Source organism: Diabrotica virgifera, chromosome 2 (genome assembly GCF_917563875.1).
Source record: "Diabrotica virgifera virgifera chromosome 2, PGI_DIABVI_V3a".
NCBI classification, from domain to species: Eukaryota; Metazoa; Arthropoda; class Insecta; order Coleoptera; family Chrysomelidae; genus Diabrotica; species Diabrotica virgifera.
The window spans coordinates 143,899,505-143,923,233 of NC_065444.1; the positions used below are offsets into that span (position 1 = coordinate 143,899,505).

A 23,729-nucleotide genomic window follows, 5' to 3' on the forward strand; every position below is an offset into this window, starting at 1 on the left:
AGAAATTGTTCGAATAGATAAAACAACAATACAGTACCAAAAAATCTGTCACAAAAATAAACAAAAAAGATTGGGAAAAACATTTCACGGACCTATACAAAAACGACAATAAGGCATATTCAGAGGATGAGGATATAAGAGATAACAGAGATGAAGAGGAAGGCGCACCTACTTATCAGGAATTCATGGAGGTATTAAAACAACTAAAAGTAAACAAAACGCCAGGGCCAGATGAAATCAACAACGAACTGATCATCAACGGAGGAGAGGAGCTCACGAAGCGAATGCACAAGTTAATGGTTACAATTTGGAAGGACGAAAGCATGCCCATAGAATGGAAAAACGGACACATCGCACCAATCTTTAAGAAAGGAGATCCAACTAAGTGCTGCAACTACAGACCAATTATGCTACTAAATACAACGTATAAGATATTGACCACAATTATAAGAAACCGACTAGAAATATCATAATTCAATACACAGAAAAAATTATAGGACCATACCAACAGGGTTTTAGAAAAGGACGATCAACAATAGATGCAATACATGTACTTACACAAACAATTGAAAAAAGCTATGAACATGACATAGAATTACACATACTATTCATCGACTTCCAACAGGCCTTCGACAGCATATACAGACAACAATTATTAAAATAAATGAAAAAAATGGAGATAACGGCAAAATTAATAAGACTATCTAGAATGACAATAAAAGACTTAACAGCAAAAGTTAAAACAAATGAGGGCGATACAAATGACATCAAAATAGAACTTGAAGTAAGACAAGGAGACAGTCTGTCAACGACAAACGACACTATTTAATATCGCTCTAGAAGGAGTAATTAGTGACACAGGTATGAAAAAGACAATCATTCAAAGCTCAACACAGATCATAGGATATGCAGATGACCTGGGACTGGTAGCACGAGATAAAAAAGACCAGAAGAGGCACTTTTAACCCTGGTAAGAGAAGCAAAGACGAGAGGATTAATAATCAATCAGAATAAAACAAAATACGAGTATCTTATAAGCAAACGAGACAATGTAAACAGAATAACAGAAATAAAGATAGGTGAAAATACATTCCAGAGAGTAGATTGCTTCAAATACCTGGGGGTGATGGTGGACGGCAAAAACGGAAGGAATATAGAGATAAACGAAAGAATTAAAGCAGGTAATAGAGTATATTGGAAATATCACCAATTACTCAAGGACAAAAACCTGAGTAAAAAACAAAATCAAAAATATACACAGCAGCAATCAGATCAGTGATAGCCTATGGAGCAGAAGTAATGTGCCTTACGAAAAAAGTCGAAGAAAAGTTAAGAATAATTGAGAGAAAAATTATGAGAAGAATACATGGCCCAGTAAAGACAGAAACAGGGGAATATAGAAAGCTGATGAACCATGAAATAATAAATATAAATAAAGGAGAAGATATAGTAAAATTCATTAAAGCACAAAGGCTCAGATGGTTTGGGCACACACAAAGAAGAGGGGTAGAAGAACTGATCAGGAAGATAATGAACTGGAAACCAGTAAAAAATAGACCAAGAGGAAGACCAAAAATATCAACTGCTAGACGATATATCAAAGATGGAAATTGCAAACTGGAGAGAAAAGATTCAGGACCGGAGAGAGTGGAAGAAGATAGTAGAGAAGGCAAAAAAACATCACAATCTATGAACTACGACCTAAAGGAAAAGCGGACTAATTTACCGCGTGAAATGGATTAAAAGAGATATTTAAAGGATATTTGAGCGAACTATACTCTAACAAGAGTGAACGGTCCATATAATAATTCCAGGTATGTACCTGTATAAATTACCCTTCTTGAAGTTGGTGTAAAAGGTATTCATCATTTATGTATTGTCTTTTGGAAGGATTATTTGAGAAAATCCGAATAAATTTTGAAAAAATGGCTGAAATCGCTGAAATTCTTGTAACAGATTTCGTAATGAGTGAACATGGGTGTAAGTTATTGGTGGTAAATGATTTTAAATTTCACTTAAAGAAAGTGCTAAAAAGTGGAAAACATTTATGGTACTCTCCTGCATCTGGTTGTCAGGCAACCTGTTATACCGACGGTTAGTTTTTTTTTTTAATATTTTGAGTAGTAACTATGTTATCAACAATTTGATGTCAAAAATGCACATTTTGCCATTTTTTGTCTACCAGTAAGAAGAAAAACATTCAAAACAAAATTTAAGATAACCGCATTATAGAGCATGTAAAACAATTTAAACAAGGTTTTATAAATTTCGCTATACTTAATTGTTGCTTATAAAACTATAAATTAAGTCAGTTTAACGTTAATATAACTTATGTAAAAATACAACTTATATCTCGATTTTACGTGAAATAGCTCAAAGCAATGAGTAAAAATACACGGTTTTTATGACACTCAGTGTAACTACGTAACAATTGTTTAGTTTCTATATGGCCGGAATAACAAAATTTATGTAAATCTGACCAATTTTTTCTCAATTTAATTATTTATTGACAATTTAAATGAAAAATAGCCGATTTTAAGAATTTTCGTCTATAAGTTACAATATTTTACCAAAAAACTGAAAAAAGAACCGGATAGTTTATTGAAATAGCCTTAAAATGAGTTGAAGTAAAATAGAATTGGAGCTTTGTTTATCAATAAACATTAATGAAAAGTATACATTTGCGATAGGCTCTGTGTTGGCTTAATTCGTTACTATTCAAATTTATTTCTTAAGTTTTAAGCTACCTGAGGTACCCCTAAACCCTAAAAATGTCATCAAAACGACGATTTTGAAGCTCTTCCGACTGGATTAAAGAAGCTATTATCGGTTCAAACAAAGGTTGTGTATTTTTAATTCTAAATTTTAACTATTTAATTAAAAATAAAGGGTTTCAGTTGATAATTCAAAGTTGCTACACCCACCGCTTTCCCAGGCAGAATAAGAACCCTGCTATTGCATAAGTATATAGATTTTGAAAAACCATTAAAAAAGTATTCCAAAGTTTTTTCGATATGCCGTCTAGTCTCGAGATATTTGACAATCGCCTTTCTAGACAGAGCCCTTAAATAATGTAAATATTCTTTATTCTTATTCAAGCTAGACATAAGCCGAGTGAGAGAGCTGACCGTGAAATTCATTTGCGATGTTTCCAAATTTACCGGATCTCGGATTGTCTGCAAAATATATATTTAGCATATACACAATGGATCTCGCGCGCTGCCCTCTACAGCGGATTTAGTGGAACCACCGCAATATAAAATTCACCAAAAGGGGTGCAAAATGAGGTCCAGACAAAAATCGATTTCCTTGTACCCCAACCATTGTTACATCGAGATGTCACTATATACACGTGAATACAAGGTGAGATCCAAAATCGGATCTCGCCTTGCAAAACGGATCTCATCTTTTATAGCTTATGACACAAACGGATCTCGCCTTGATATGAAGACATACATATATATATATATATATATATATATATATATATATATATATAAACAAGGAGAGGTTAGCGCGAGTTAATAAATATCGGCATGGCTCGCAATAAGTATGAAAAACAAAATATGCACAAGATCGAATGCAACCATAGACACGTGTTTCTGACTTATTAGTCGTCATCAGTATGATATAGCTAAACAGGAGCAATGCAACCAATTTGTGGCTATAATGTTAGAAGACCCTCAGGATTCGAGAGCAACAACAACAAATCCACGGAGGAAGCTACAGCTACCTGAGGCAAGGAGTGCCAAACGTTTAGAACGTAAACGTTCTAAACGTTTGGCACTCCTTGCCTCAGGTAGCTGTAGCTTCCTCCGTGGATTTGTTGTTGTTGCTCTCGAATCCTGAGGGTCTTCTAACATTATAGCCACAAATTGGTTGCATTGCTCCTGTTTAGCTATATCATACTGATGACGACTAATAAGTCAGAAACACGTGTCTATGGTTGCATTCCATCTTGTGCATATTTTGTTTTTTATATATATATATATATATATATATATATATATATATATATATATATATATATATATATATATATATATATATATATATATATATATATATATATATATATCAAGTAGTGACTCTTGAGGATGCAGTCAGTTTATTTGGCCCACAAGACAAAGAAAACTCTTTGACTTACTGTCAAGCTTTCGAATTATATTTAATTCTTTTTCAAGACATCTACAAAATTTATAAATATAAAAATTAAGTAATTACAATGTATATTTTGTTTACTCACTAGTCGTTGAGATTGGTTGAAAAAGTTGAAACTTTACTAGAAGGACAATCACACACATATTAAAATATTTAAATAATTTTAGTCAATCTATTACATTATGTTGTGTCCATGGTTCGTTGTTCAACATGTATGAAGTGTATACCATTTCTTTAGAAGGAAAGCAAAACCAGTAACAATAGTTTTTTTTATAATTACAGTTATTAATTTGATTGATGTAAAGTAAATTAGTCCAGTCAATGTGTCTACCAGCATAAAATGAATTTTTAATGGTGGAATGTACGATAGAAAATCAGATTATGATGTTGTGTCAAATGTTTGTTGATATGCTAATATGTAACAATAAATGTTACTTAATTTGTCTATATCTGACTTTCTATTTATACATTTTCTATTTTTCTGGATGTGTGTCATTTCTACAAATAACCTTTTCTGTTCATTTTTCACCCTCTCTAAGATTGACGCTTGTGAAAAATTAAATGTATGATTTAGATTAATTGAGTGATCTGCTAATGCACAAGCTTGCGATTTTTTTGTATTAATATCACTTCTGTGGGAAATTATTCTGCTGTGTAATGTCCGAGATGTTTCTCCTATATAAACCTTATCGCAGTCTGAGCAAGGTATTTGATACACAACTTTTGAACTTTCCTTAGTCGTAAGTGGATCTTTAGTTTTGGTGTATAAATGTGCTATAGTTTTAACGTTTCTGGTAGCAATTTTTATGTTTTCGAGTCCTTTAAATAATTTGAGAAGTTTTGGTGTTAAGAATGGAATATAAGGTAAAGATCCAAATGTTTGTGGTGTTGTTGGTACTAAGGTGTCGATTGTTGGGCTAGTGTTTCTTTCTTGGCTTGCCATATTCACTGTGGGTGGTTTTTTATTGTTGGTATTGTCAATCAATGTGATGGAAGCTGGAGAGGTAGCAGTACTAAAAATTAATTTATTAAGTAGTCCTACTGGATAAGAGTTTTCCATTAATATGTTTTTTAGTCTCTTCAAACTCTTTTCTCTATATGTTGGATGAGATATTTTTATTACTCGACTTTTTTAGTCCCAAAATTAATTTTATTTTTGTTCTTGTAGGATGTTCAGAATAGTAATTTATGAATCTATTGCTAGAAATCGGTTTTCGATACCATTCTGTTTTGAGACTATTATCTTGAGTGCGATGGACTAGCATATCCAGAAAAGGGAGACTGTTGTTTTGTTCTCTTTCTGCAGTGAACTGTAGTTGGCTACATTGGTTGTTGAAAATATTTAAAACCTCATTTATTTTATCATTGGGTACTGCTAGGATCAAATCATCTACAAAACGTTTGACAAATGGAATATGAAAAGGTATTATTTTTAAACATTCTTCAATGAGATCATCAAGAGCATAATTACACATGATTGGCGATAATGAGCTTCCCATAGGAGTGCCTGCTGTTTGTTTGTAATAACGGTTATTAAATTTACAGATGTTGGTATCAAATATGAAATATAATATTTCTTTTAATGAATTTAAATTTAATGTGCAATGTGCCTGGATCTCATTCCAGTGTTTTTCTATGCTGTTTAGAATTAAATAAGACGGAATATTGGTATACAAAGATACCACATCAAAACTTACTAAAATGTATGTTTCTGGGATTTTTTTATTATTTATGAAGTTACTAAAAACAAAAGAATCTTTAATTACTATATCGTTGTTGAAATTGTATGCATTTGTTAAAATTGTTGTAATAAAATTCGCTAACTTACTATTGGGGGAATCTATTGAAGAGATTATTGGTATCATTGAAAGAGTGGGTTTATGTACTTTTGGCAATGCGTAGAAACGTGGAGCTACTGAATTGTAAATTTTTAATGATTTTGATTCACTAGCAGAGATGTTGCCATTATTCGCTAATTTAGATACAAGCTTGTTTGATTTTTGTTGCAATGTACATGTTGGATCATTTGTGAGTTGTTTATAATACTTAACATCATTTAACAAAGATTGACTTTTATTTGTATAATCGTCCTTGTACATTGCAACAGTTATGTTACCTTTATCACTGCGGAGAATGTATAATTCTGGATTCTTAATTAAAAATCTTTTTGCTTCACAGAACAAGTCATTAAAGAAATGATTACTATTGTTTGTTTTATGCAAATAGTTTGTTATAATGTTTGTGCTTTTTGACCGAAACATATCTTTGTTATTAGTGTCAAATTTTGCAATTAGTTGTTCTATATCAGACAACAAGTCAGATAATTTAAAATCTCTAAGATTAGGAAAAAGACAAAATTTCGGTCCTAATCTTAGAGATTTTAAATTATCTGACTTGTTGTCTGATATAGAACAACTAATTGCAAAATTTGACACTAATAACAAAGATATGTTTCGGTCAAAAAGCACAAACATTATAACAAACTATTTGCATAAAACAAACAATAGTAATCATTTCTTTAATGACTTGTTCTGTGAAGCAAAAAGATTTTTAATTAAGAATCCAGAATTATACATTCTCCGCAGTGATAAAGGTAACATAACTGTTGCAATGTACAAGGACGATTATACAAATAAAAGTCAATCTTTGTTAAATGATGTTAAGTATTATAAACAACTCACAAATGATCCAACATGTACATTGCAACAAAAATCAAACAAGCTTGTATCTAAATTAGCGAATAATGGCAACATCTCTGCTAGTGAATCAAAATCATTAAAAATTTACAATTCAGTAGCTCCACGTTTCTACGCATTGCCAAAAGTACATAAACCCACTCTTTCAATGAGACCAATAATCTCTTCAATAGATTCCCCCAATAGTAAGTTAGCGAATTTTATTACAACAATTTTAACAAATGCATACAATTTCAACAACGATATAGTAATTAAAGATTCTTTTGTTTTTAGTAACTTCATAAATAATAAAAAAATCCCAGAAACATACATTTTAGTAAGTTTTGATGTGGTATCTTTGTATACCAATATTCCGTCTTATTTAATTCTAAACAGCATAGAAAAACACTGGAATGAGATCCAGGCACATTGCACATTAAATTTAAATTCATTAAAAGAAATATTATATTTCATATTTGATACCAACATCTGTAAATTTAATAACCGTTATTACAAACAAACAGCAGGCACTCCTATGGGAAGCTCATTATCGCCAATCATGTGTAATTATGCTCTTGATGATCTCATTGAAGAATGTTTAAAAATAATACCTTTTCATATTCCATTTGTCAAACGTTTTGTAGATGATTTGATCCTAGCAGTACCCAATGATAAAATAAATGAGGTTTTAAATATTTTCAACAACCAATGTAGCCAACTACAGTTCACTGCAGAAAGAGAACAAAACAACAGTCTCCCTTTTCTGGATATGCTAGTCCATCGCACTCAAGATAATAGTCTCAAAACAGAATGGTATCGAAAACCGATTTCTAGCAATAGATTCATAAATTACTATTCTGAACATCCTACAAGAACAAAAATAAAATTAATTTTGGGACTAAAAAGTCGAGTAATAAAAATATCTCATCCAACATATAGAGAAAAGAGTTTGAAGAGACTAAAAAACATATTAATGGAAAACTCTTATCCAGTAGGACTACTTAATAAATTAATTTTTAGTACTGCTACCTCTCCAGCTTCCATCACATTGATTGACAATACCAACAATAAAAAACCACCCACAGTGAATATGGCAAGCCAAGAAAGAAACACTAGCCCAACAATCGACACCTTAGTACCAACAACACCACAAACATTTGGATCTTTACCTTATATTCCATTCTTAACACCAAAACTTCTCAAATTATTTAAAGGACTCGAAAACATAAAAATTGCTACCAGAAACGTTAAAACTATAGCACATTTATACACCAAAACTAAAGATCCACTTACGACTAAGGAAAGTTCAAAAGTTGTGTATCAAATACCTTGCTCAGACTGCGATAAGGTTTATATAGGAGAAACATCTCGGACATTACACAGCAGAATAATTTCCCACAGAAGTGATATTAATACAAAAAAATCGCAAGCTTGTGCATTAGCAGATCACTCAATTAATCTAAATCATACATTTAATTTTTCACAAGCGTCAATCTTAGAGAGGGTGAAAAATGAACAGAAAAGGTTATTTGTAGAAATGACACACATCCAGAAAAATAGAAAATGTATAAATAGAAAGTCAGATATAGACAAATTAAGTAACATTTATTGTTACATATTAGCATATCAACAAACATTTGACACAACATCATAATCTGATTTTCTATCGTACATTCCACCATTAAAAATTCATTTTATGCTGGTAGACACATTGACTGGACTAATTTACTTTACATCAATCAAATTAATAACTGTAATTATAAAAAAAACTATTGTTACTGGTTTTGCTTTCCTTCTAAAGAAATGGTATACACTTCATACATGTTGAACAACGAACCATGGACACAACATAATGTAATAGATTGACTAAAATTATTTAAATATTTTAATATGTGTGTGATTGTCCTTCTAGTAAAGTTTCAACTTTTTCAACCAATCTCAACGACTAGTGAGTAAACAAAATATACATTGTAATTACTTAATTTTTATATTTATAAATTTTGTAGATGTCTTGAAAAAGAATTAAATATAATTCGAAAGCTTGACAGTAAGTCAAAGAGTTTTCTTTGTCTTGTGGGCCAAATAAACTGACTGCATCCTCAAGAGTCACTACTTGATATATAAATCTACAGTCAAGAATACCACCATCTTATATATATATATATATATATATATATATATATATATATATATATATATATATATATATATTACATTTGCGTCCCTCGTGGCTTCTGTATAGTTTTGACTCTTCGTGACTTCCGATCAATATACAGCGTGTATATTAACAAGAATTATTTCATACAGTTAGCGCTCGCTTTGGCATCCGTTATACTGGCAACAATGTACTTATGGTATCAAGTAAAATATTTAACCTTGGTCGTGTTTATGTGAGAATTTAGTTGAAGAACCCAGACAAATTCTATTTATAACTTTTGCCAACTAGATGGTTTTGCTCGGATATACGATAAGGATTTGCTGTAAATTGTTTGTTTTCGTTTTTATACTCTTAAATCAGGTTAGAAAAACTTATTTCTTGGGTGTAGTTATGGATAATGTATTTTCTAAACTTTTAAATTCTCTATTTTATTTCGATGGAAGAAGATTATGGATCTCGGAAGATTTGATGGAATAAGTTATAATGTAATATACTTAACAATACCACTATATACCCTTGACAAATGACAAATGTTTATTTTTTAAAGTTAATAATTGTTTGATGAGCCTTTCGATAGGTTAGGTTTATTATTAAATTTTATTTTGATAAATAATCGGTATTGTTTCTCTCTCTCTCTCTCTCTCTCTCTCTCTCTCTCTCTCTCTCTCTCTCTCCTCAGCGCATCCTTTTCTGTTTTATTCTTTCGATATTTTCTATACAAGTATTTTCCATTGCTCTCTGTTTCTCGCTCTCTGTTTGACTTCTCTCCATCTCAACGCCAATTTTTTCATGATCTCTTGTTACAGTTCTTCTCCAGCTATTATCAGGTCTTCCTCATCTTCTTATTTCGTCTGGTTGGTATTCGAGTGCTTGTTTGGGTATATTATTTCGATCCTTCCTCAGAGTATGTATAATCCATTTTCATTTCCTTCTTTTAATCGTGACTGTTATTTTCTCTTGTTTTGTTCTTCTCCGTAGATCTATGTTTTTTATTTTATCTGGCCAGTATATTTTTAGGATTTTCCTCAACTATTTATTTATAAAGGTTTGTAATTTTTTGCTAGTTATCTCTTCCTGTCTCTAAGATTCTGCTCCATACAACAATATAGTCTTAAAACAGCTGTTAAAGATTTTGATTTTGGTTAATTCTGATATATCGCGTGTGTTCCAGATTTTCCTTAATGCATTATATGATTATATAATGAGTGCATATTTTGCCTTTACTATCCTTTTTTCTACATCTGATCTACTAGCGCCTTTTTTTCCATGATTGATCCCAGATATGTAAAGTTATCTACCTCCCGTATTTGTCTTCCTTGTATTTTAATTTTAGTTTATTGGTTACTGTTTTTTTTTTAGTTTTGTTTTTTGTCTTTATCTTCAGGTCCATTACCTTGGAGTATTTTGCAAGCGTGTCGATCTATTTTTGCTTATGGCTGCTATGTTCGGTTAGGGGACAAATGTCATCTGCGAACTACAAATCCTCCAACTAGTTATGCAATTTCCATCTAATACCTGTTTTATTATCGCTTAGTTTCTGCATGATCCAGTCCGTTATTATTAGAAATAATGTCGGGGATAGCACACATCCTTGTTTAACTCCGCTTTGTATAGCTATATCTACATACTACCATTTTTCCCGCATGTTCTAGTCTGGCTCTATATTTCTTGTAAAATAGTCTGATTAAGTTGATGTATTTTATCGGTAGTCCATATAGTTTTAGAATCTTCCACATTTGTTCTCTGTTTATACTATCGAAGGCATTTTCAAAGTCAAAGTCAAAGTAAACATGTTTATATTTTTTTGCCATTCACTAGCTTGTTCCAAGATAATTATAGAGTACAAGAGATACAGCGGTACAGGTACAATATACAGAGGTACAGATAGAGTACAAATGTGGTCGATAGTGGAGCGTTTTGCACGAAAACCTTCTTGGTTGCTTCTTAGTCTTAGTTTCTTGTCTAGTTCTGGCTTCAGTCTATTCAATATGATATTTGACATTATTTTGAATGTGGTACTTAGCAGTGTTATTGCTCGCCAATTATAGCATTTATTTAAATCGTCCTTTTTTGGTATCTTAATGGTTACACCCTCGTTCCATTTCTGTGGGAGCTCCTGGTCGGCCCATATCTTGTTAAAGAGTTTGTGTAACATTTCTACTGATTCGTTTGCGTCCGCCTTTATTAAATCTATCGGTAGGTTGTAGCTTTCAGCGGCTTTGCCATTTTTTTAGTTGATTCAGTGTGTTTTGTATTTCTTCTTTCGTAATTTCAACTGTTCTAATGTTTATTTCCTGTATTACATTATCTTGGTTTATATCTGATGTTTGGAGTATATTTCCTCGCAGTGTTCTTTTCATCTTTGTATTATTTTATGTTCTGATTTAATTATATTTCCTTATTTATCTTTGATTTATTTATTATTTATTGTTTTCCCTGTCAAATTTCGGATGATATTGTACTGTATTTTCAGGTCGTTTTCTTGCGCAGCTTTTTCTGACATTTTTACCATATGATTTACATAGTATCTTGTCTTTTCTGGGTTGCTTTTTAACCGCTATATTTTTTCTTTGTATTTCCTTTCTACTGCTTTTCCTTCTTCGGTTGCTTCTTCGGTTGCTTCTTTTTGTAACATTTCTTCTTTAAGTTTCTTTCTTTAAGTTTCTTTCTTTCTTCTTTTAGTTAGTTATACCTATTACATTATAAATACAACAATGCCCGTCACACTTTGGACGAGAATTTTAGTTATTAACAAATAAGTGTCAAATATAAAAGTTTTTTCGTTTAAATCGCTACAGGTAAAAATAAGGTAGGTAATTAAATATCTTATTTAGATTATTCATCTTTTAGTAGATAAGCAAAGGTTTAAAAGGGAAGTTTTTGAATTTTGATCCGATTATTTGTTACTTGGGAAATTGCAAAATAAAACTAAATTTTGAAAATAAAAAATTGCTATAACTTTTGCAAAAATGAACTTAAGACTTTGATATTGCATGAAATGTTGAGTCAAATAGTCCACATAACGCACAAAAAATTTCCAGACGATTTGTCAATTAGTTTAAATTTCATTCGATTTGTTTATCACAAAGAGCTTTTTTTGTAATGTTGTTGTTTAGAAAATAATAATGATACAGCAATTCTATGAAAACCACAGGAAAGAAGAATACTTATATTTTCAACTTATTTAAAAAATCAATAAGAAGTCATTTTTACCATTCTGGAAACATTTTACGAAAGTAGAATCATTTTTGGCTTATAAACAATTTGAATAACCGTATTAACATATTGACTAAATCTGCGTTGGGATTTGAGAAGCTGATATTTTTACACGAATTTAAAAAAAAAAACCTTTCGCCTAGGTTAATTACGAGCAAAGTTAGCCACGTTATTTTTAAAGATATATTAACCACTATGTTCAAGTTTACTCAAACTTTTACACATAAACTATATACATACATACATTGAACTTCAAAATAGCGATAGTTAGGCATAGGCGTAACCAGGATGATCCTAAGGGGGGGTTACAACTACCTGAAAGGGGGGGGTTACAACTACTGGAAGGTCTCTGAGGGCTATGGTGTTAAGCTTATAGAGCTCAAAGTACATCCCAATGGGGGGGTTATAACCCCCAAAACCCCCCTGGTTACGCCTATGTAGTTAGGTTTCTTAATTGTTATGAACAAACTAGCTGTGAATTAAATAAAAAAAAAGTGGCTAACTTTGACCGTAATTAACCAAGGTAAAATTTTTGTAAAACATTTATGTAAAAATACACATCGAAAACAATGTGATAACTATAGGGATATTTCCGTTACACCAACAATCAGCAAAATATACGGAAGGATCTTAAAAACCGAATAGAAGACGAATACAAGGAAATGGAAGCAGAAGAACAAGCAGGATTTAGAGCCGGAAGATTTACAATTGATCACATTTTTGCAATCGCACAAGTCATGGAAAAGAAACCAGCGATTAACCAAGAGATTTATTTCGTATATTATATTGATCTGAAAAAGGCATACGACAGTGTACCTTTGGCAAAGTTATGGGAGGCAATGGAGAATACAAATATTAACATAGAAATGTGAAAAGTGAAAACTACCCCTAATTGTAAAAAATGATAGAACAACATTTTAAACTTTAATATTGTCAACATTTGGTTTGTATTAGGTACATAATGATTGTTTTATGCTTTAAGATATACTATCATAATATTTCAACCCTTAAAACCACCCTTCTTGGAGCTATATATAAAAAATTTATTTATTCTAAAAGAATCATTTCGGCCTGCATCGATTTACATAAAAATTTGGGATTAGGATCATCTCACCCTGTACTTCATATTCTATATCATGCTTAAGGGCGTTGATTATTTTAGGGGTGTAACCTACCCCTTATTAACAAAAATTATATAAAAACATTGTAAATTTTAATATGGGTAAAATTTGGTTTTGATTGGTTAAATAATGATTGTTTTATACTTTAGGACAAAATATCATAATATTTCAACCCTTAAAAACCACCCTTAATAACATCAAAATTTTTATAAGTAGATAATTTAATAGATCTATACAGAAAAAAAAAGTAGAATTAAAGAATTACAAAAACATTTATTTACACAAAAATACAAATTTACAAATATGTACAAATACAAATACAAATAGTTTTTCAGTCATCTTCTAGTATACGAACCGGTTCTGTGGTATTATACATACATTGAAAATGATCCATAAGTGGACTATTCCAATTTTTCAAAAAAATATTGGTTTTCTAAACATAGCTCCTTCACTTTTGGCGATAAAAAGTTTTTTCAAAAATAATTTTGTAGGATTTTTAAAGAGTTTAAGACTGTGAAAACTAAATTGTGTAAGAGCCCTTAGTTTTTAATTGGGGTGGGTTTAAAAAAATAAGGGGGTGTTTGCTCGAAAATAGAGGTTTTAAATAGCTATAGTATCTCGCTAACTATTCACTGTAATGAAAATCTATGCAGAAGGGAATTTTACTTATTAAATAATAAGCTACAATTTAGTAGTCCATAATTTTTTTCGTATCTCCAGTATTCGTAACTCCAATTTTTCTAAAATTAGGACTTTTAAATAGGTCAAACTTCTTGGGTGTATTGATAATACGAATATAAAGGGAATGACAGAAAGGTGAAGACCAATTTTTAATTAGTAGGGTAGTTAGGGGGTTGTTTTCACTGATTTTTTCATAGAGAACAGCAGGTACCGACTGTTTTGATCATAAGTCGCTTAATTTTCATGCTAGAGGAGCTTCGTATTATTATTTTTTGAAAGGTCTAACAGTATACTTGAAAAAAGATTATTTAAGTTTAATTTAATTTGTGTTACTAAAAGATACATTTTTGATATCTACAGTTTTTTTGATTAAATGCATATTTTTCGAGGTATTCTCAAAAAACCCTCTAAAAAAGGCGACTTTTTCGTCGAAAAACTGTTACTTTCAAGCGCGAATAACTCGAAAAATATTAGTTTTACGAAGAAAATTTAAAAAACATTCTTTTCTTAGAATTACTTTTTACATCGATTTACATGGTTAAAATGTAATAAAAAATTCCCGTCCCCGAGATGGGGTGGCAACCACCCCAAGCTTTTAGCGTAGAGCGGCATGATATAGAAAATGTTCCTTGGACTATTCCCTACCTTCTGTGAAAATTTCAAGTAAATCCATGTTGGACGAAAAAATTGCGAGCCAAAATGCTTCACTACCTCGACTATAGAAGGAGGAGAAACAATCAGTAAATATAACGAATATAAATACCTGGGTATGAAAATCACGAATGATGGAACACTGCACGGAGCCATTAAAGAACGAAATACTCAGGGCAGGAAAGCAATTAGGCTCCTAAACTTAGTACTCTGGGACAAGCAGGTAAACAACCAAAACAAGAAAAAGATCTATAACGCTGTGGTGAAAAGCATTATAACATAAAGCTGAGAAGTATGGCATATGAAGGAAAAATCAAAACGAATGTTAGATGTCACCGAAATGGATTTCTGGAGAAGAGCTGCAGGAAGATCAAGAAGAGAACATGTCACTAATGAACGGATACGAGAAATAATGAAGGTCACACATACAATAAATGACGAAATCAACGAAATACAACTACGATGGTTTGGTCACGTACAAAGAATGCATGAAGACAGAATCACAAAACAAGTGCAAAACTATAAACCGCAAGGTAGAAGAAGAAGAGGTAGACCGAGGAAAAGTTGGCAGGCAGGAATAAACAAAGCCATGGATGAAAGAGGTCTGAAAGTAGATCAATGTGCGGACGGAGACGGGTATCGGAAGACAGAGAACGTTATAAACCGATAATACAATAATAATGTAAAAGTACCAGCCTTTTAAATCCTAAAGTCTAGGGATGGCGGTTGTTGAACAAAACGGTTTTTTTTTCTTACGGTTTAACCTGGCGGTTATAACCGGTCAAGAACCCGGTTGTTCCAAAAACCGGTTTTCGTTTTTTTAATCAAAAGCAAATACTCAATAGGTTATAATGTTACAGGTTTATATTGCACTTTAGTTTGCTAAATTTTCCTCCCGAAAAATTCCCCAACCAATTCAACCTATAAAAATTTTCCCAGGCGCTTTCAAATTACCCTAAAAATGAGCGAAAGTACCCCAATCTCTGATTCGTCGCTCGTTGTAGACGGCGTCGGCGTATATTGCGTTGTCAATAATTGGGATATTCCCAAAAGTGATGATCCTACCGATCTATCGAAATGTCCCTTGGATCTATCAAGTTTAAAAAAATATCCAAATGACTTATATTTTACTTAAAAATAAATTCGATAAACCAATTCATTATTTACTTCTCTATTGCCATCAAAAAATTTCAGTAGGTAATATTTTTTAATACGTTCGTATAATACACCTTTTATACCCTAAGAATTATTTATTGTTTAAAAATTACATAATGGAAGTTCCTAATCGGTTTTCGGTATTCAAATTACAAACAAGAGTCTCAAGTCTCAAGTACTCAAGTATAAACAATTTTTTAGATGATGGTTGGAATATCAATTTCAAGCAGATCACTTACTTTTTTATGTAAATATATTATCATCTAAATCTAAAAATAACTATTCCCAAAATTGTTTCATAAAAGCTGATGTGACACTTTCGTCCATTCTCTATTAGTAAATAAAAGTTGAATTATGGTTGTTTGGGTTAATTACTTCGCGTATTATTTATAATACATATGATTGAGATCGAAAATAGATATAGTCCCGGGCGCATTTGTTTTGAGATGGACGTTGAGAGGTGACTCAATTTTTTTTGCAGAAATTGCTTGAAAATAAATCAAATAATAATATTTGAGTTATTCTCCCTCTCAAAAAGGTCCGGAACATTGTTTAAATAATCAAAATGTCAAAAATTGAAGGAAAAATTCGATTTTTTTCTTGGTTTTTTGATTATAACTTTAAAAGTATTCATTTCCGAGAAAAGTTGTAATAACATAAAAGTTGCGTAATTAAATTTTATACAATATAGAATTGGTTACAAATTTAAAAAATAGTCACCCTAGTTGCAAAATAGCAATAATTGCGAAAAAACCATACAAAAACAAGTATTCGCATTTTACGTTTTTCAACCATTTATACTACACTTAGGACCTTCATATTTCACCCAGAAAAACATTATGACACAGTAAAACAATACTGTAAATTTCATTGAGATCGGTTCAATAGATTTTGCAAAATAAATTTTGCAATCCAGCATTCGCATAAAAAATTAATTTTTTCAAAATGTTACAGGACTGAAAATAAAGCAGATAGCAAGTTGAATTTTTTTTGCTTATAGAAGTGTACTGTATCTTTCATTTGCAATTTTCAAAATTAAAATCGATTAATTACCACGGCGTCAGAAAATTTTTGAAACAAACAATAATTTTTGGTGCTACGCGCAGGACAGCGGTGTTCGATTTACACAAGTTGATTTCCACCAAAATGTCTTCCAATCTTTATCTAATATATTATTTTCTTACTCTATATTTTGTTGTATTTTAATATTTTAGTTCCACAAAAATCAAACTAATTTTATTATTATTTGTGAAATAGTGTTTAAACAATTGCATATGTTTAAAAATAATAAACTTTTATTATTTAAGTTAAAATATATGAACAAAAAAAGTTTTTGCTAATAACAGTGTTATTTCAAAGGATAGAGTATGTGTTTTTATTTTGCAATAAACAAATTTATTTATTTATATCGAAATGTAATAAAAATTAAAATTTATCAATCATTATCAAAGGTCATTGGAATGCCCAATCAGAGCAAACTATCCACTGTCCTGCGCGTAGCACCAATAATTAATGTTTATTTAAAAAAATTTCTGACGCCGTGGTGTTAATCGATTTGAATTTTGCAAAATTACAAATGAAAGGTACAGTACACTTCTATACGCAAAAAAAAATTTCAACTTGCTATCTGCTTTATTTTCAGTCCTGTAACATTTTGAAAAAATGAATTTTTTTTACGAAAGCTGGATTGCAAAATTTATTTTGCAAAATCTATTAAACCGATCTTAATGAAATTTACAGTATTGTTTTATTACAGCCGGTTTCCGAAACGTTATTCAAATCTCCGATCATCTAATCGGATGTCAGATTTGATCAACTGTTAACCTGTGATGGGTTTCTCAAACGCCAATTATTGTAAAATTGCATAATCATAGATCATGTAATCGATGATCTGACATACGATTTGGTAGCGATACTGTCACAATTGGCTGTTATCCTTCAAAATTTCAATTATATTAACCTCTAAATCCAAACTTGTATCTTTAGATTCTAAAGGTGCATTCTCTCTTACGTACTGTCATTTTTGTTTGGGGCAAGAATTGAACGAGAGCATTTTAAAAATGAGGCTAGGTAATGTGACGAGAGTTGGAGATATAAAACAGTTTATTTATGATCTACAATATTTTATAATCGTATTTTTATTTTTGGTCTATATATTTACTTTTTATATTTATTTTTAATTTATTTACAGGCTGTTTTATTGTCTTCAAAGTTAGGTGCTATAATTTCTCACACGTTTTCCTTCTTATTTACATCGCTATAATCATTTAGGTCCTGCTTTTTAGAGCTCTGGCCTCTCAAAAAATAGCTCTATGAGTCTAGCATCCTTGTTATCTTACATTTTTAAAAGAAAAAAATATAAATTATATAATCAAATATAAAAAATGTCCGAGATATCCATGTTCTGCAAGTTAAATAAATATTTTAAATTATTTCTTCCATAAAAAAATCTTATTTTTATTCAATAATATGATTTATATCATTTATATATGTGTTATTTGACAATTTTTTCCCATTATTTGTTAATTACAGTAATTAAAAAACTAAAAAAAACTCTTAACAGCCCGTTAATCGACGGATAGTCGCAGATTAGGTAACAGTCCATTTTTACCGCCGTATGACAAGCGAAACTGGTTAATCGACCTTTCGGAGATTCAAAACACTCATGATCGGCTGTTAACTAACGATTAATCTTATGTCAGGTGATCGACTGTTGTTAAAACTAGTTTGGTTGACGTTTCTGACGCATTTAATCTATTGTTAATCGTCGATTACATAATTTTTGAGATGATCGTCCTTTCGGAAACCGGGCGCTACTGTATCATAAAGTTTTTCAGGGTGAAATATGAAGGTCCTAAGTGTAGCATAAATGGTTGAAAAACGTAGAATGCGAATACTTGTTTTTGTATGTTTTTTTCACAATTATTGCTATTTTGCAACAAGGGTGACTATTTTTTAAATTTTTAATCAATTCTATATTGTAGGAAATGTAATTAGGCAACTTTTATGTCAGTACAACCTTTCTCGGAAATGAATACTTTTAAAGTTATAATAAAAAAACCAAGAACAAAATCGAATTTTTCCTTAATTTTTTGACATTTTGATTATTTAAACAATGTTCCGGACTTTTTGAGAGGGAGGATAACTCAAATATTGTTATTTGATTTATTTTCAAGCAATTTCTGCAAAAAAATTTGAGTCACCTCTCAACGTCCAAATGTACTAATATTTTTACAGATGCGCCCTGGTCTAATAGAAATTTCTTCATTTTTCTCTAAATAAATTTTTTTTCCACAGGTAACTTATTCGGTTTTTCACCGGTAATTACTTTAAAAAGAAAAAACCGTTTATAACCGGGACAAAAAAACAACCGGTAAAACCGGTTGTTTCGAATTAAAAAAACCGGTTTTAGGTTATAACCGGTAGGTCTTTAGCATCCCTAAGTCGATTAATTTAGTTTGCAGTCAATACTAACAAAGTTATTCAAATTGTTTATAAGCCAAAAATGACTCTATTTTACTAAAATATTTTCGGAATGATAAAAATGACTTATTATTTTTTTAAAAACTTTGAAAACATAAGTATTCTGTTTTCATGTGGTTTCCACAGAATTGCTGTATCATTATTATTTTATGAAGAAAATCATGCTTCATCATTGCAAAGAAAAGGCTTTTTTTGTAAACAAATTGAATAAAATGTAAACTAATTGACTAATCGCCTTGAAATTTTTTGTGTATTATCTGGACTGGACATGGACTGCTTGACCCAATATTTCATGTAATATCAGTCTTAAGTTTATTTTTGCAAAAGTTATAGCAAATTTTTTATTTTCGAAATTTAAGTTTTATTTTGCAATTTCCGAAGCAAGAAATAATCGTACGAAAATTCAAAAACTGCCATTTTAAACCTTTGTTCATCTACTAAAAATGAATACTCTATCTGATATAAGATATTTAATTACTTATTTTTACCTGTAGCGATTTAAACGAAAAAACTGCCATTTTTGACCCTTATTTGTTAATAACTAAAATTATCGTCCGAACTGTAACGGACATTTTTGTATTTATAATGTAATAGGTATATAGTGTCCAAAAAATCCATTTGAAACCTGGCCGGTCAAGTGTATATTTTTGATATATTTCCCTGGAGTACAATGTGTCTCCAGTTATCCATTTCTTTTCTCTTTTTTTCATCCCTATAATTTCGTTTGCAGTTTTTGCATAATGTCCTTGAAGTTCTTCCATATTTCTTCCACTGTTTCCTCATGTTGGGACAGTGCTGTTCGGTTTAATTTCAGTCTTTTTGTGAATTCGACTCTTGTGTTTTCTTGTTTAAGAGCTTCGACATTGTATCTTCTTCTTGTGTTTACTTTCCGGTTTTTGTCTTTGACTAATTTCATCTTTATTTTGGCCCTTACTCGCATGTAATATTTAGTATTCGCCATAAGTGTCTCCACTTGACCTTGTCGAACGCCTTACGATAATCTATAAAGCATATGTACAGTGGAATATTGAATTCCCTAGATTTTTCGATTATCTGTCTTATATTCAACAGGTGTTCTCGAGTACCTCTACCTTTGGTAAATCCAGTTTGCTCTTGTGGAATTTCTCTTTGAAAGAATGTTTTTATTCTCTCATTGATTATATGTAGCATTATCTTAATTTTAATGACATGTGATATAAGAGAAATAGTTCTATAATTGTCGCATTTATGGAAGCTGCATTTTTTATGAATTGTTGTTATTGTAGATTTTGTCCAGTCTTTAGGCCATTGTTTAGAATGCCATATTTGGTTACAGAGTCGATGAAGTAATTTTACGTCAGTTTCTTCTGCGGCTTTGAGTATTTCTGCTGTTATCATATCTCGACCTGGTGCTTTATTATATTTGAGCTAAATGATCGCTAGTCTTACTTCATTTTCAAGTATATCAGGTTCTTCTTCTACCTCGTCAAAGATTTGGTTAACAGGTTCTTGGCGTTGATCATCTTTATATAGGTCCCTGCAATACGATCTCCATGTCTCTGCTATATCTTCTCTGATTGTCCTCAGAGTTCCAGTGTTGTCTTCAATGGCCCAAGTTCTGGCTTTGAAGTATCTTGTAAGTAGCGTATTTTTCTAAATAGATCTCTCGGCTGATTATTCTGATCATGTCTCTCAATTTCTTTGCATATACTTTGATAGTACAGTTTTTTATCTGCCTTGCATCTTCGCTTTACTTCTTTATTGAGGTTTCTTAAACTAGCTTTTTCCCTTTCACTATGCATACCACTTTGACAAAGATTTCTTCTATTCTCAATGATTTGAAAGGTTTCATCTGTTATCCAGTGTTTTCGTTGCACAGGATTATTTATCTTTGGATGATCAATTGGTGTTGTTACACAATGTTTAAAAGTCTCCCATATTTCTTGTGATGTTCCGTTACGAATAGAGGGCATTATTTTATGTACTTCCTGGAGAAGGTCGTCCTGCTTTCTTAGTTATATCTAATGATCTATCTGATTCTATCTATGATAAAGGTGGTGACATCATAATTGAGAATAGAAAAATTATATAATTAAAAATATTGTAATAAAGAATTATATCTATATATCTATAAGCGAGGTTCCTATAGCCTCTGCTGCTTCTCGCATTTCGACCGCCATCTTTTTCTGTCCATCCATTCGTCTTCTTTGATGGCTCTATCTCTCATGATGTGCTGTACATGTTCTTCCCAGGTAACTCAAGGCCTTCCCCTTCTTCTTCTTCTTTGTTGTGGTATATAACACTGGTAAACACACAATTTGCTGCCGGAAATTTTTTTACTGTTTCTAGTTAATTTGGGTCTGCTGAATCAAAAAATGCCACCAGATTTGCTCCATAAGATTGTTTTCAGAAAATTCGAAAACAGATCACATATCTAACATATAGGGTAATTTAACGCAGCACCACCTACTTATATGTAGTGCTGCTACCCATCAAATAAACAAAACACGAATAAAAAGTAAGATATTTATTGTATAACAGTATACTTACAAAAATCATTACATATATCTGCAAAAAAAATTAACTTTTCATCTAACCTAACCGGCATCGCAGCTCAAATCTGTTATTCGGCGTCACCTAAAAACTTCCTTTTCTATGATTTTCTTTGCAATGGCTTTAAAAGGGCGGTCCCTTTGAAGACTCCAGCAGTAATCCTCCATCATGCGAGTGTCCCATCTCCCCTGATATTCCTCTTCCATCGTTTTGAGTTTTGATATCTTGGTGGAAGCGTTCCCCTTGTTCCTCAATAAGGTCACCAAGATTTTCTGGGAAACGATCTAAGTGGCTGTGGAGGTAATGAATTTTAATACTCATATGACAACCGTGTTTGTTAAATTTTTTGAGCATTTCTTCCACTATATCCCGGTAATTTTCCAATTTATTGTTTCCAAGAAAATTTTTCACAACTTTCGCACAAAAACATCATGCATTACATTAAATTTCAGTCATCGATTCTGTAAAATGCGAATATTTTATAAGTTGTCGCATCTGACGCCCATCAAATATTCCGGCTTCATTGTTTCATTCATCAAATTGTTTCATCAGCCCTTGTTTAATATGTAACGGAGGTAATATTATTTTCTTTCGGTAGACCAATGCTTCGTTACCTACGGTAGCTTTTCCTTAAACTAAAGCATCTCTAGAACTCCATTTTCTTCTACTTCATTGTTGGTCCTTAGCCCTGCTATCCCAAAGACACAGGAAACAAGGATATTCTTTATAGCCACCTTGTTATCCCAGGATCAAGTTCTTCTTCTTCTTCTTCTACGGCACTACAGCCCAAATTGAGCCTTGGCCTCCTTTATTTTTTGCCTCCACCCTTGCTTGTCTGTGGCTGCTCTTCTCCATACACGGATTCCTAAAAGGGCTTGTGCGTCGCTGTTTACTGTGTCTTCCCAGCGTTTTCTTCGCTTTCCAACCGGTCTCCTTCCCTGCATTCTAGCATTCAGTGCTCTTTTTGGTAGCCAGGAAAAGTTCACCATCTTAAAATCAACACAGATCGTCCACTGATGTTGATCATAATTGATGTTTTTTAGCACCAGCAATATTGTTTTATATTTTTCTTTCATTTTTGTACATAGAATGCCCAATTGGTATACTTCCATATTTGTTGCCATTATGTAGGACACACTTTAAACTTCGTTTGTAACTGTCGATAAAAAGACGCCAGTGATCTGGTGTATAATCCGATACACCCATTTTTTCTATAACAGTCGTTTAATATTGTTACAAAATACCATATCATCTTGCTGAGAAAAAAAAGGCAAAAGATATAGTGCAGCTATAGTGGTGGAATATACAGAAATGTAAGAATATTTAAGTATTTGATGAGTATGTTATATCTCGAAAACTAGAGCTGATACAAAGAAAAGGTGTGTATTTTTGGAATCAGCACAGATGAATTAACCAAAATCAGTTGATTTTTTTTCGGCAGCAAGACAAAAAATTTTTTTGTTGGGCTGTGTAATTTAAAGCTTTCTTTGGCCATGTATCTTCATTCATTCGTTTGACGTGACCATACCACACTAGTTGTCTCGTTTCAGTTCTATCTACTCTGGAATATACAGTTCTTGTCCTCCTTCTAATATCTTCATTCCTGATGCGATCTTTTTTGGATATACCACACGCTCTCCTTAGATAATCCATTTTTACTACCTACTTCTATTCTCTTTCTATCTTTTTTCGTGATCTGCCAAACTTCTACCCCATAATTCATAATAGGCTCTACCAAGGTACGATAGATTGTCGTTTTTTGTCTTATCTTTTTAGACCATAGCTGAGAGCTTAGAATGTTTACCGCTATTTTGCCCTGCTGTGTTCTGTTTTCGATGTCTCTTTTGCCTTCTTTAGATATTGTAGATCCGAGATATTTATATTCTTTAAATGTGT

At 31.6% G+C, this 23,729-nt stretch overlaps 3 protein-coding genes across 6 annotated transcripts in view; 1 reads left to right on the forward strand and 2 right to left on the reverse strand.

Moving 5' to 3' along the window:
- LOC126880259 (craniofacial development protein 2-like) overlaps nucleotides 1-23,729 on the reverse strand; it is a 701,034-nt gene that overhangs the window by 306,246 nt on the left and 371,059 nt on the right. The window lies entirely within an intron of this gene.
- LOC126880267 (uncharacterized) lies at nucleotides 4,077-5,282 on the reverse strand. The gene is made up of 2 exons (XM_050644044.1): nucleotides 4,247-5,282; nucleotides 4,077-4,188 (listed from the first exon to the last, which is right to left on the reverse strand). The coding sequence occupies exon 1, from the start codon at nucleotides 5,219-5,221 to the stop codon at nucleotides 4,541-4,543; it is 681 nt and encodes a 226-aa protein (XP_050500001.1). The 5' UTR covers nucleotides 5,222-5,282; the 3' UTR covers nucleotides 4,077-4,188; nucleotides 4,247-4,540.
- LOC126880262 (uncharacterized) lies at nucleotides 7,263-8,968 on the forward strand. The gene is made up of 2 exons (XM_050644038.1): nucleotides 7,263-8,784; nucleotides 8,843-8,968. Exon 1 carries the CDS (start codon nucleotides 7,372-7,374, stop codon nucleotides 8,488-8,490), a length of 1,119 nt encoding a protein of 372 aa, XP_050499995.1. The 5' UTR covers nucleotides 7,263-7,371; the 3' UTR covers nucleotides 8,491-8,784; nucleotides 8,843-8,968.